The 12,723-nt window shown below is 44.4% G+C and overlaps 1 protein-coding gene across 3 annotated transcripts in view; it reads right to left on the reverse strand.

Moving 5' to 3' along the window:
- UHRF1BP1 (UHRF1 binding protein 1) overlaps positions 1–12,723 on the reverse strand; it is a 65,441-nt gene that overhangs the window by 5,726 nt on the left and 46,992 nt on the right. For all 3 annotated transcript variants that reach the window (XM_044254998.1, XM_044254994.1, XM_044255004.1), the window contains 8 exons: positions 12,269–12,408; positions 11,716–11,857; positions 11,047–11,240; positions 9,389–10,845; positions 3,844–4,040; positions 3,001–3,155; positions 2,761–2,911; positions 331–593 (listed from right to left, as the gene is read on the reverse strand). In XM_044254998.1, the coding sequence (XP_044110933.1) occupies positions 331–593; positions 2,761–2,911; positions 3,001–3,155; positions 3,844–4,040; positions 9,389–10,845; positions 11,047–11,240; positions 11,716–11,857; positions 12,269–12,408 (2,699 nt within the window). The remainder of the gene's footprint in view (positions 1–330; positions 594–2,760; positions 2,912–3,000; positions 3,156–3,843; positions 4,041–9,388; positions 10,846–11,046; positions 11,241–11,715; positions 11,858–12,268; positions 12,409–12,723) is intronic.

Below are 12,723 nucleotides of genomic sequence, written 5' to 3' on the forward strand. Positions count from 1 at the left end.
TTGCAGGTAGAGAAGCAGAACTGAGTCTCTCCCATTCTAGAGATGGTCAGACTGAGGACCAGATAACCTAATGGGCTTATTTACACATAGTCACACTGCATGGCAGAGATAAGGTTGGGGCCAGAGACAAGGTCTCCTCACCTAAATCCAGAACATTTTGATACAACACACATTTATGTATTACTACACCCTACACTAAGAATGCTAATATGCATTTCCTCACTTGATCCTTGCCACTTTGGACCACGACTAGGGAAGACGTGAACAGCTATCACTGCCAGAATTCCTTGCCCGGCAAAGTCTAGGGTAAAACTCAAAAGCTCTTCTCACCTTTAAGGTGATCCTGGAGTGCAGGAGCTCAATCTTCATGGGAACCACCACTGGGATCTCCTCATCTTCCAAGAAGGGCCCTAGGCCATTGAGCACCGAAGTGAACAGCTCAAGGTCACAGCCTCGAAGCAAGAAATGCAGGAAGCCATTTTGTGTGGCCAGTGGGGAATGAACAGCGGCACCAGGCCCCACCTCAAAGCGAAGGCCCACAGCTGGCCTGATGTGGTCAGTCTTCAAAGCTGAGGATTCCTGAAAGCTTATATCTTTGATAGGAGAGACAAAAAGAAAACATTAATTACAGTCAGGGACTATTCTAAGCACTTTACATATATTTAATATTCATAACAACTGTATGCCAAAAGTATTATCATCATTCCCATTTCAGAGATGAAGGAACTAAGGCACAAAAAATAACTTACCCAAAGTTACACAACTTGTAAGTAGCAAGGACAGGACTCGAATGTAGGCAACAATGACTGACTGCAAAGACTGGGCTTGGCTACTTTGCTATCATGTCTCTCATGGTGGAAAGGAAGTCAAGGATCAAAAAAACACTGGCCTTGCTATAAATCTGAGATACTGGGCTAAAGGCCAAGGGAAAGCTCTTAAAACACAGGACCCTCAACTCTGATAAATTTGAACATCTCCTCCTTTCTTCAAGTCTTGGTGTTCTCATTTCTCTCTGATAAAAGCCACAAAGGATCCATGCTAATCTCCCCAAAATTCCATAAAGAACTATCACAGTTGTGGGCAAGGATAGGAAATAGCTCATATAGTTATATTTTAGTATATGTGCTGCCAAAGCGAGCACAACTCATATAGTGATATAATTGCATACTGGCTCAGGTACTTTGGAAAACAAACTGGCATTATCTAGTAAAGTTGAAGTTATACCTACCCTAGTGCCCTGGAAAGTATATCCTCAAGAAGAGAACCTTCGAGAAACTCTCTAACATACATACCAGGAGACATGTACAAGAATGTTCAAGGCAAGGGGCACCTGGGTGGCTCAGTGGGTTAAGGCCTCTGCCTTCAGCTCAGGTCATGATCCCAGGTTCCTGGGATCGAGCCCTGCTTCGGGCTCTCTGCTCCGCAGGGAGCCTGCTTCCTCCCCTCTCTGCCTCTCTGCCTACTTGTGATCTCTCTCTGTCAAGTAAATAAAATCTTTAAAAAAAAAAAAGAATGTTCAAGGCAGGGCGCCTGGGTGGCTCAGACAGTTAAGAATCTGCCTTCGGCTCAGGTGATGATCCCAGGGTCCTGGGTTCGAGTCTCATATCGACATCCCTGCTCAGTGGGGAGTCTGCTTCTCCCTCTGCCTGCCACTCCCCCGCTCATGCGCTCTCTTTCCCTCTATCTCTCTGACAAATAAATAAATAAATCTTAAAAAAAAAAAGAATGTTCAAAGCAATCCTATATGAAATAGCAAACAAAACCCATGAACAACCCAAATGTCTGTTCAGAATAGAGAAATAAATAGAATACTGGGTACAAGGGATATTTTAGGGGTGATGGTAATGGCTGCACAACTCTGTAAACTTGCTAAAATTTATCAAATTGTATACTTACAATAAGTCAATTTCGTAAATGCAAATTATGCCTAAAGTTGTTTTTAAAAAGCAAAAAACAGTATATTTATATAACAGAATGTAATATAGTAATGAAAATGAATCATTGCTAATTCAATAACCTAGAAGAATTAGAAGAATATCAAAGAAAGAAGCCAGTCATGAAAGAATACAAACTATAATCCCATTTAGAAAAACTCTAAAACCTGCAAAGCTAGATAAAACATTGAATACCAAACATGTAGAAGAGTTGTAAAGTAAAGTAACAGAAAGAAAAACACAAAATTCAGGAGAGTGATTCTCTCCTGAAAGGCAGAAAAAGATTCAGGAGACTTCAAAAGGGAGTTGAAAGTTAATGGTACTATTCTGTTTATTAAACTAGGCAGTGGTGTACATGGGTTCATTGTATTTTTATTATTTTATATCTTATATATATTTTGTAAGTATTCCTTAGTATCTACTCAATGTTTTAAAAAATACTTTTAAAATGAAGAATGCACCATAAGCCCAGGTTTTTCCTGTCATCTTCTAAAGCACAAATACCAAAGGATTGAATGTGAATGACGGAAGTTCTCTGATCAGATATAGTTGGATGTCAGCAGCTACACAAATGAAGAGGAGAGTGGCCTACTGAATAAGCTTAAGGAGTACCTGGGAAGTGAAGATGGCGAATAGCCTACTGAAGGCAAAGCCCCAGAAGGAGTTCTGGGAGGTTCCCTGCAAGAAGGAGGCTTCACTGGAGTTCTTCCTCCTAATGGCTCCAGGAGAGAAGGACCAAGGGCTTGGCACTAGGACAGCTACGGTCAGGGCCCAGTGACAGGAGCAAGAAGCTACAGCTGCCCCAGATAAATCCCAGCATCCTCACCTGAGCACTGTCCATGCAGGAACTGCCAGAGTCCCACGGTGCCCAGCTGTTGGAAGCTCAGTTCCTCTCCCTGTAGGGCTACAGCCAGGTCCTCACCACGTACCTCAATCCCCAGAGACACCTCATTCACCTTCAGGACCAGAACGGAGACCTGTAAAAGGATTACTCTCTTAGCTGAGTGCTTTGCAAGCTTCTAGCCTACAGCCAACCCTCTGCGGAGAAGAAAGGAGAGCAGCTGACCGGGTGAAGGCTGAGGTCTTCCCCACTGGGTGAGACCAAACTGTTGGCCTCTGGTGACCCCTGGCCGTAACTATCCACAGCAGGGCTCCCCTGGGCACCAGCACTGTCCAAGACATTTGGAAGAGTTCCTGGTGGAAGAGATTCTGGGCCAGACTCTGTATAAGAAAGACCAAATGAGTTTGAAAGTCAAAAAATTCTGTTTAAATTCAATCTCCAAAAACCGTGGAAAAAGAAAACCACTATGACACTTATGAGACTATTGGGAATTTGAAAACTAGATATTTGATGAATTTAACGAATTGCTAATTTTTGAAAATAGGACAGTGGTATTTGGTCACATTTAAAAAAAAATCTGTAAATGGATGCAACCCAAGTATCCACAGAGATGAACAGATTAACAAAATGTGCTATAACATACAATAGGATATTAGCCTTAAAAAAGAAGAAAATTCTGACACATGCTATGGAGTGGATGAACCTGAAGGCCATTATGTTAAGCGAAATAAGCCAGCTATAAAAGGACAAATACTAGGGCACCTGGGTGGCTCAGTTGGTTAAGCCTCTGCCTTTGGCTCAGTCATGATCTCAGGGTCCTGGGAACGAGCCCCACATCGGGCTCTCTGCTCAGCAGGGAGTCTGCTTCCCCCACCCCCACCTCTGCCTGCCTCTCTGCCTACTTGTGATCTCTGTCTGTCAAATAAATAAATAAATAATCTTTTTTTTAAAAAAAAAAAAGAAAATATCTGTTTTATCAAATCTCAGTTCCTTCCGTATCCTGCCAGTACACAGGCAGCAGAAAAAACCCTTTTTGGACTTCAATTTCACTTGGCTGCTGCCACCTACCAGACTCCAAGAGCGTCACAAAGCTATCACTGCCATCACTGTCCACGGAAATCCGGTCTTCAGGACCACTGTTATCCAATGAAACGCCATCAAATGATTGCTGTGATACTGTCCTCTTCATGGAGAAAAATCGGAGTCGGGCAGCTCCTCCACTCAATGGTGCTGGTGCTCCCTCATCTATTTTGGCCATGGGTTCCCTGTTTAAAAAATAAAAATCATGGGCACCTGGATGGCTCAGTGAGTTAAGCATCTGCCTTCTGCTCAGGTCGTGATCCCAGGGCCATGGGATCGAGCCCTGTATCAGGCTTCTTGCTCAGTATGGAGTCAAGCTTCTCCCTCTGTCCCTTCCCCTACTCGTGCACATGCTCACTCTCTCTCTCTCTCTATCATGCATGCAAAAATAAATAGATCTTAAAAAAAAAAACTACAAATGTGGTTTGAAGGTATGTTTTTTCCCTTGCAATGCCCATCCCTTTCAGCCCAATTATTAACTTTAATGTCAACTATTATCTTCTATAAGGGGGTCACACCATTTTTCAACTGCTGGCTTTTCTGAATCCGGCATTTTAAACTGGATAAGTAGCTCTGCCATATCAACATTAAATGTCAAGTTTATTCAAGGCATCCCATATACAAAGAGACAAACTACCTACAGCCCCAGTGCAAAGGAAGAACACCTGAAGCCATCCACATCCATTCCACAGGTATTTACTGAAAAACTTCTGCATATAAATGGGGCGCCTGGGTGGCTCAGTGAGTTAAGCCGCTGCCTTCGGCTCAGGTCATGATCTCAGGGTCTGGGATCGAGTCCCGCATCGGGCTCTCTGCTCAGCAGGGAGCCTGCTTCCATCTCTCTCTCTCTCTCTCTCTCTCTCTCTCTGCCTGCCTCTCCATCTACTTGTGATCTCTCTCTATCAAATAAATAAATAAAATCTTTAAAAAAAAAAAACTTCTGCATATAAGGCATAATACGAGGTACAAGGTAGGGGTGCAGAGGGAATAATGTAATGAACAAGGCATCTTCTGTCCTCCATGAATGTGTAAATGATCAGGAGAGACAAGATTCAGAAACACCTATCAACACATGGGAGTATATCACATATACCATAAGAGAAGGACAGAGGTACAAGCCAAAGGCTGGGCAACATCAAAGAGGGGAAAGGATGTGAAGACGGGTAGAGGGTATCAGGAATGGCTTTGTAGAAGGAGATGGCATTTGAAGGAGCCCTTGAAGGAGCATTCTATGGGGAAGAAACAGCAAGAGCAAACACACAGAGCTGGAAAACAAAAAGTACCTTGAGAGCCAGTAGCTTACCCCAGCTAGAGCTTAGGTTTTGATAGGAAGCGCAGTAGAAGATAAAAAGGCACAACACAGTGAAAAAAAAACCAAACAAACAACTTTAAAGATCTTTTAATCTTACCATTTTATAGAAGAAGAAACTGACCCAAGGTCATAGTTAAAGATGGAATTAAGAAAAACCCAAGTCTCCTAACTTTTTGCTAAGTGTTCCCCCCGCCCCCACTTTTTACCACAGGGATTGCAGCCAGATTACAGAAAAACCTGGATAAAAGATTATATATGAAAGTGCTTTTAAAACTATAAAGCATAGGGGGTATATACAGGAAACCTCTGTATCTTCTGCTCGATATTCCTATAAACCTAAAACTATTCCAAAAAACAGTCTATTAAAAAACTGTAAAGCACAGGGCACCTGGGTGACTCAGTCTGTTACCCGTTCAAGTCTTGGTCTCAGTTCAGGTCTTAATCTCAGATGAGTTCAAGCCCCAATGTGGAGGCTACTTAGAAAAAAAAAAAAAAAACAAGGGGCACCTGGTGGCTCAGTGGGTTAAGCCTCTGCCTTCAGCTCCAGTCATGATCTCAGGGTCTGCGCTGGGCTCTCTGCTCAGCAGGAAGCCTGCTTCCCCCACTCTCTCTGCCTGCCTCTCTGCCTACTTGTGATCTTTCTCTCTCTGTGTCAAGTAAATAAATAAGACCTTTAAAAAAAAAAAAGTGCCACATGGAGATATCATAATAATTGATTATGCCATACTAATAAGTTCAAACTAAATTCAGGGGTTAGAAGGAAAAAGCCTAAAAGTTTTAGAGTAGGGAAATAACGAGATCAGACCTGTGTTTTAAGAAGTTTGAACTGGCTCTTTCAAACAAGCTAGTGAGGAAAATACCTCCAATGAGGGTATCAATTAATAGTTTACGGAAATAGTCCACATGCAGGAACAGACAGCAAAAATGGATATGAGACTCCCTAATGCAGTGTTCTCAAAGTTCCATCTTGGTAGGAGCATCAGCACCAATGGGGAGAGGGAACGGGCTTAGAAATGCATATTCTCAGGCCCTGTCTCAGACCTACTGGATGAGGAACTGTAAGGGTGGGACTTGGCAATCTTTTTTTTTTTTTTCAAGATTTTATTTATTTATTTGACAGACAGAGATCACAAGTAGGCAGAGAGGCAGGCAGAGAGAGGAGGAAACAGACTCCCTGCTAAGCAGAGAGCCCGATACAGGGCTCGATCCCAGGACTCTGGGATCATGACCTGAGCCAAAGGCAGAGGCTTTAACCCACTGAGCCACCCAGGCGCCCCTTGGCAATCTGTTTTAAGAAGCCCCTCAGATGATTCCGAAGCATGCTTCAGTCTGAGAATCCCTGCTCTAGGAATTACAGTCAGAATCTGACAAATGGCTGGAAGAGGCAGGAGAACAATACTACTGAAAAAAGAAAGAACTGGTCTGTGGAGGGATAGGGAATTTATTTTCATTTATCTGAAGTTCACCACACCCCTGGGAAATCCATGGGCAACTATGTGTGGTACATCATTTTCGATGAAGAGAAAGGGAAGGGAGAAAAGTCAGAAGTGAAAATACAGACTAGAGCAAAGGTGAGGAGAAGAATAAAATAACCTAAAAAGAAAGTATACAAAAGTACACTGATATGAACCTTCCTAAAGTTAGGCAAACAAACCAAGAAACTTAAAAATGTTTGCAGCGTCTGACCCAAAAATAACTCGCATCTAGGTTTTCATTCTAAAGATTTAGATACGCATAAAGAGTAATGTTCACAAAAACAAAAGCCAACTTTGGTTCTGAGAAAAACTGGAAACACACTAAACCCCTCCCCATAGTGGGATGAATGAATAAATCAGGATACATCCATTTGCCAGAATACAACAGAGCAATTAAGAATTATGTTTTCAGACACCTCATGAACGGGAAATGATTCACAAACATTAAGTGAATACAACTGGAAATTTTCTAGATGATAAAGAAACAATTCTATTACAGTAAAAATAATATTTGTGTATGGTGTATATGAACACACATATAAGCATTCACGTGCATACCCAAACAAAGGTATAAAAACTGGAACAAAACAGATCCTAATGTGAATAGTGGCTATCTCTGCACTGTGTTGTCACAAGTGACTGTTTCTTCTTTACTCTTATTTTTCTACATTGCCAACAAAATGAACACAAATCATTTTTATAACTTAAAACATAAATATTGTGATAAAAGTCATCAGATTACAGAGAGCCTAGTGCAGTGGAGCAGTTAGGTTTATAGGACATAAGGCAGACGAAAGCAGCCAAAGAAGAAGGAAGGACTGGGGCGCCTGGGTGGCTCAGTGGGTTAAGCTGCTGCCTTCGGCTCAGGTCATGAGCTCGGGGTCTTGAGATCCAGCCCTGCATCGGGCTCTCTGCTCAGCAGGGAGCCTGCTTCCCCCTCTCTCTCTCTCTCTGCCTGCCTCTCTGCCTGCTTGTGATCTCTCTCTGTCAAATAAATAAATAAAATCTTTACAAAAAAAAAAAAAAAAGAAGAAGGAAGGACTGACTCCTGCCAAGAAGTGTGCTGTGAGGGGCCGCGCAGGGCTGTAGGCAGTCAGGATGACGGCAAGGCTGACGCCACAGAACACCCAAGGACAGAGAGGACTGAGAAGAGGCCATGGGACTGGGTCATCTGCAAGTCAAGGTTGGGGGTTGAAAAGGAGCTTGTGTCACACACCTTTCTTTTCCCTTTATCACCTCCCTCTCCTCTTTTCCCATCTCCTTTACGCTTCTCCATTTAGAAAGACACATTTGATGGCTGGTAGTCCAACCTCTTAGTCCTCGCCCCACCACTCATGAATTGTGCGATCCTGAGCAAGTTTCCTACCTCTCTGAGCCCAGTTTCCTCATGTGTAAAATGCGGACTGATATTCATACCTGTCTTACAGGGTTGTTACAAGAATTCAATGGATTGATATTTTAAGGATTCGGGACAGTGCCCGATACAAAGAAAGCACTCTGTAAGTGTTGCCTAGTATTATTATATAATTTATCCCTTCAAGATTTCCTTCTAGGCTATCTGTGCCTAGCCAAGTAGTAACACTGACATTGCTTAGAGACCCACTTAGACCCACAATCCACTTAGACAAAGCTCCAAAGCCACTGCTCTTCAAACCATGGTCCCCAAACCACAAAGCATCCCAACAAAGATTTCCCACAGTCTTCATTATCATTCGTAAAACCACAAGGCACCAATGGAAAAGTCCATACCTCTCCACTCTTCTGATTATGCATTTCTGTATTGTTCTGCTTACTCCCTACTGTATCTTCAGTGTCTGACACAGAGCTGGGCACAAAGTAGGGGCTCGAAAAATTTTTGTTGAACGAGCATATGAAATTCTTCCTTCTCTATTACTCTGACATTGATGAGGTGTACCTGAGAGAGCAAATCCAAAGCCCCAGCTTCTCTGTTTACAAGATACAGGAACCGTGGCTCATCCTCTGAAACTTCAGTTCACTCAGCTATAAACAGAGGATATTTCTATCTGAGGAATTTCAATTGCTACCTCATGGGGTTGCTGTGAGGAGCAAATCAAACAAAATAGTATGTGAAAGGCCACTAAAAACAATAAAATATCATACAGATGCCAGATATTATTATTATTATTATTCTCACAGAGTATATCTTTATCAATAATAGTGCATCAGTAGAGGAGGGAAGATCTTATGTAGAAGTAATTGTTGACTTGAAAACTGCCCAAGAATAGGCTAAGCTATATGGAGGCAGGTGCAAATCTAATTTCTGGTTCTTCTCCTATCACAGAATTAGATGTAGTCTTTTTTTTTTTTTTTTTTAAGATTTTATTTATTTATTTGAGAGAGAGACAGTGAGAGAGAGCATGAGCGAGGAGAAGGTCAGAGGGAAAAGCAGACTCCCTGTGGAGCGGGGAGCCTGATGCGGGACTCGATCCCAGAACTCCGGGATCATGACCCGAGCCGAAGGCAGTCGTCCAACCAACTGAGCCACCCAGGCGTCCCGAATTAGATGTAGTCTTGAAAATAATTCTATCCAGTTGGTATCTAAGTAGCCAGAAAATTCTTCCACTGCCCTGCACACAGCACTGAAAACTAAAGGCTTCGCTACATTGAAGAGGCCATTCTATGCCATTCCCCAGTCTAACAATACACACGGCAGGAGGCCTTAGGCCCAACGACCAGAGCTAGGAGGAAGAAACAGGGTGAATGAAGGAGGCAGAGAGCCACTCACTTGGCTGGGGGCAGGGACAACATCTTGTGCATGGTGGAGGTCATGCGGTCTCTGCCCAGACTGAAGGCATCCTTAGTCAGGGACACAGCTTCCTTGGTGAGGTCCATAGTGGCATGCAGAGCCTCCTTTGTGGCATCCTTGGTCATGTGAATAGCACTTGACAATTCTCCCTCAATGTTCTTTAAGGGGATGATCTCGGCCTGTCCATTAACAGCAGGATCCCTGCCACCTGGGGGCTTCAACACAGTTGGTGAGGCAGATGCCTGAGCTCTGTTCAGTCTCTTGGCCTGTAAGGAATCCACTGCCACATGGCCCTTCCCTGCCTCCTGCTGTGCAAGAGAATCTGAATCTTGTAATTCTCCATTGCTATGGAGAGGCACTGGTATATCCTGGGATGCATCCGGATTTTCAACGCCACTATCCTCCAGAACCTTCTCAGGGCTTGCTGGGCCCGGGTCTGAGGAGGCATCAGACTTCAGCTCCCTATCCTCTGACGGAGACAGCTCTGAATCAATGAGGCTGGTGGTATCTGAGCCTGCAGAGTCAGCGTCAACAGCCCCCGGGCCAGGATGCATGAGCAGAGCCACCTCAGCACTGGGGAAGAGGACCCCAAGGCAAGCTGTCTGGTCCTGCAGAGGAGAGCCAGTCATGGCCTCTGTGTCCTTAGTCAGTTGTTCTTGAAGACCCTGTAGTACCTCCTTCAGGTGGAGCAGAGCCAAGTACTGGTAATGGTCAAGCCTTATGCGGACGTGTGCAGGGGAGTGTATAAGCACGTGAACATCTGCGGCATCCTCAAGCTCAGCCAGAGGCCCTTTGCTGTCCACACTACTGCTGCCTTCTCTCAAAACATCTGTGACTTCCGTAAGACCTGATAGGCTTCTCAAATCATGCTCAGTCTTTGACCTCTGATGGGGCACAGCATCAGGGGCAAGGGCTTCAGAATGGACAGGACTGCCAAAGCTAGCAGATGGTTTCAGCCTGCCTTCTGTGGTCAAAAGGAGTTTCCGTGCCTGAACTTGCTGCCAGCGGAGGGGTAGGCAGGCCCAAATGGACAAGGGGAAGGGGGCCACAAAATTCAAGGTATGGCCTTTGAAGTTCTCTGTTCCCTCAAAGTCCAAGGAGATCTGGGTGAAGTGGATGGACCACAGATCCTGGGAAGCCTTAAGCCTCTGGGGAGGGAGGGAACTGGGTTGAGGGAGGTGGGAATCCATCTGAAAAGCATGATGTAAAAAAAGCATGTGCAGAAGGCTAAAACCACCTGGAACCTTGGGAAAGTGAACATAATTGGAATGAAAGAACTCAGTAGCTGCAAAACCTCGGAAGAGACTTTGGAGGTCTGGACAACTACAATGTGGGGCATGACGTGTATTGGTGGCAGTCATGCCCGATGCAGAAAAGACGAGGGCCTGAGGACGATGCAACCCAGCCTGCTCTTTCTTCTCCAGCGGAAAGCTAACCTTCAGAAAGAAAATGAAACCCAATTCAGAATGGACACCCGAGTAGCTCCACAACCTTCCATTAATACATGCATAAAAGACCAACCATTTGGACTGTTACACTGTTTTTCTTAAAGGAACAGAGCAGAACCCTGAATCATAGCCCTGGGAGAAATGCAGGTAGGGCTGCCAACAGGGAACAAAAATCCCACTCTCCCCTACCTTTAACCAGAAGGCATCCAGTCGTATATCCAAGTGTTCATCTTTCTGGCTGGAATCTTCCAGCTTGTAGATGGCTTTGAACTGTTCCAAACTGCGGTATAAATCCAGGCAGAAGAGGTTTCCCCAGAGCAAGCTGACAGGATCCATAGTAAATGTCAGACCATTTAACTGAATGTAGAGATTGGGACAGGGAACTAGAAAGCAGGGAAAAAAAAAAAAAAAAAAAAGAAAGAATCGCTGTGTACAGAATAGCAACTCGAGTCCTACTTACCAGCTGATATACATTTTATTATGAAGAAAGCAAGGTGCAAGGCAGAGTTTTTAACAAAGGTGTGCTAAACTAGCTCAAACACCTAAAATTCCTAGCAACAAATGAGAATACAAGCCATGGCCCCAAGGCTGGCAGATGTGCAGAGCATGAGCTAAAAAGTAAAAAGTGACCACATCAAGGGTGCCTGGGTGGCTCAGTGGGTTAAAGCCTCTGCCTTCGGCTCAGGTCATGATCCCAGGGTGTTGGGATCCAGCCCTGCATCGGGCTCTCTGCTCAGCAGGGAGCCTGCTTCCTCCCCCCGCCCAGCCCGCCTGCCTCTCTGCCTACTTGTGATCTCTGTCAAATAAATAAATAAAATCTTTAAAAAAAAAAAAAAAGTGACCAGATCAGATGCTTACTTGGAAGCTCCTGATTATCGGGGAAGTAATACTCTGTGAACTCAATATGAATAGCCGAGACTTGAGTGGGAAGATTGTGAAGCTTCCGACTGCAGGAAAGGAGTGTAGATGGCTTCTTACTCGGCTGTCCAGCTGTAGAAACCTACACAGCCACACACAAGTTGCTGTTTGCACCTATACAGCCTCAAGAATAGATTATCCTCAATTTCCTCTGAGGTCCTAGAAAGCCACTGTCACCCTTGCCAAGTCTGCTACAGGGAGCAGTGTGCCTCTCACATGTACTGCAGGCACTCTCACACCTGCTCACACTATCTGCAAGTTCATTTCTCTCAGGGGCAGATTTCTAGTAGGGTATCAGAGGGAACTGGGGGAACCCCAGGTCCTGCTCTCAGCAGCCATCTGCGCTTAGAAAGAAACAGACCAGTGTTATCTATCCCCTCAGAAGTGAGGGAAGCAGCCCCTGAATTCCACAATCTTGTTCACACCTGTTGCCTTCCAAATATACTGCTCCACCCCTTTCCAACCACGTCTCCCAGCATCCTGGGCTTCTCACCTGGTGGATGTCCAAGTCATCCACCCGTATTACCATGCAGCTAGAGCGCAAGCGATTCCAGGCGGGAGGACGAAAGGCAGCCTGTCGGCCCTGAGAGGCACTTCTCTCAAGGGGGTTCTTTCGAGGACTGGAGAGAGAATCTAAATAAAAATAAGAAGGTAGGGAAGAGAATCAGGTACATTCAACTCTCATTACTAATAGAATTAGGAAAGTAAAAATCATAAGATCACTAAGGCTATATGTAGGAAAGAGAGCTTAACACTGTCAAGCTACTGGGAGGAACTCAAAAATTGTATTCAAGGTCACAGCCTATGGCATAAAGGTGACAACAACCTCTCCCCAACACTGCAGCTACTCCTAAAGACAACTAGGACTCTGCAAAGAAAAAAAGTCACTGATGTCTTTCCCTGGGCTGAGGTTCGGGTAATTAACTAGTCCAGTGCTTTATCTTCACT

Source organism: Neovison vison, chromosome 1 (genome assembly GCF_020171115.1).
Source record: "Neovison vison isolate M4711 chromosome 1, ASM_NN_V1, whole genome shotgun sequence".
NCBI classification, from domain to species: Eukaryota; Metazoa; Chordata; class Mammalia; order Carnivora; family Mustelidae; genus Neogale; species Neogale vison.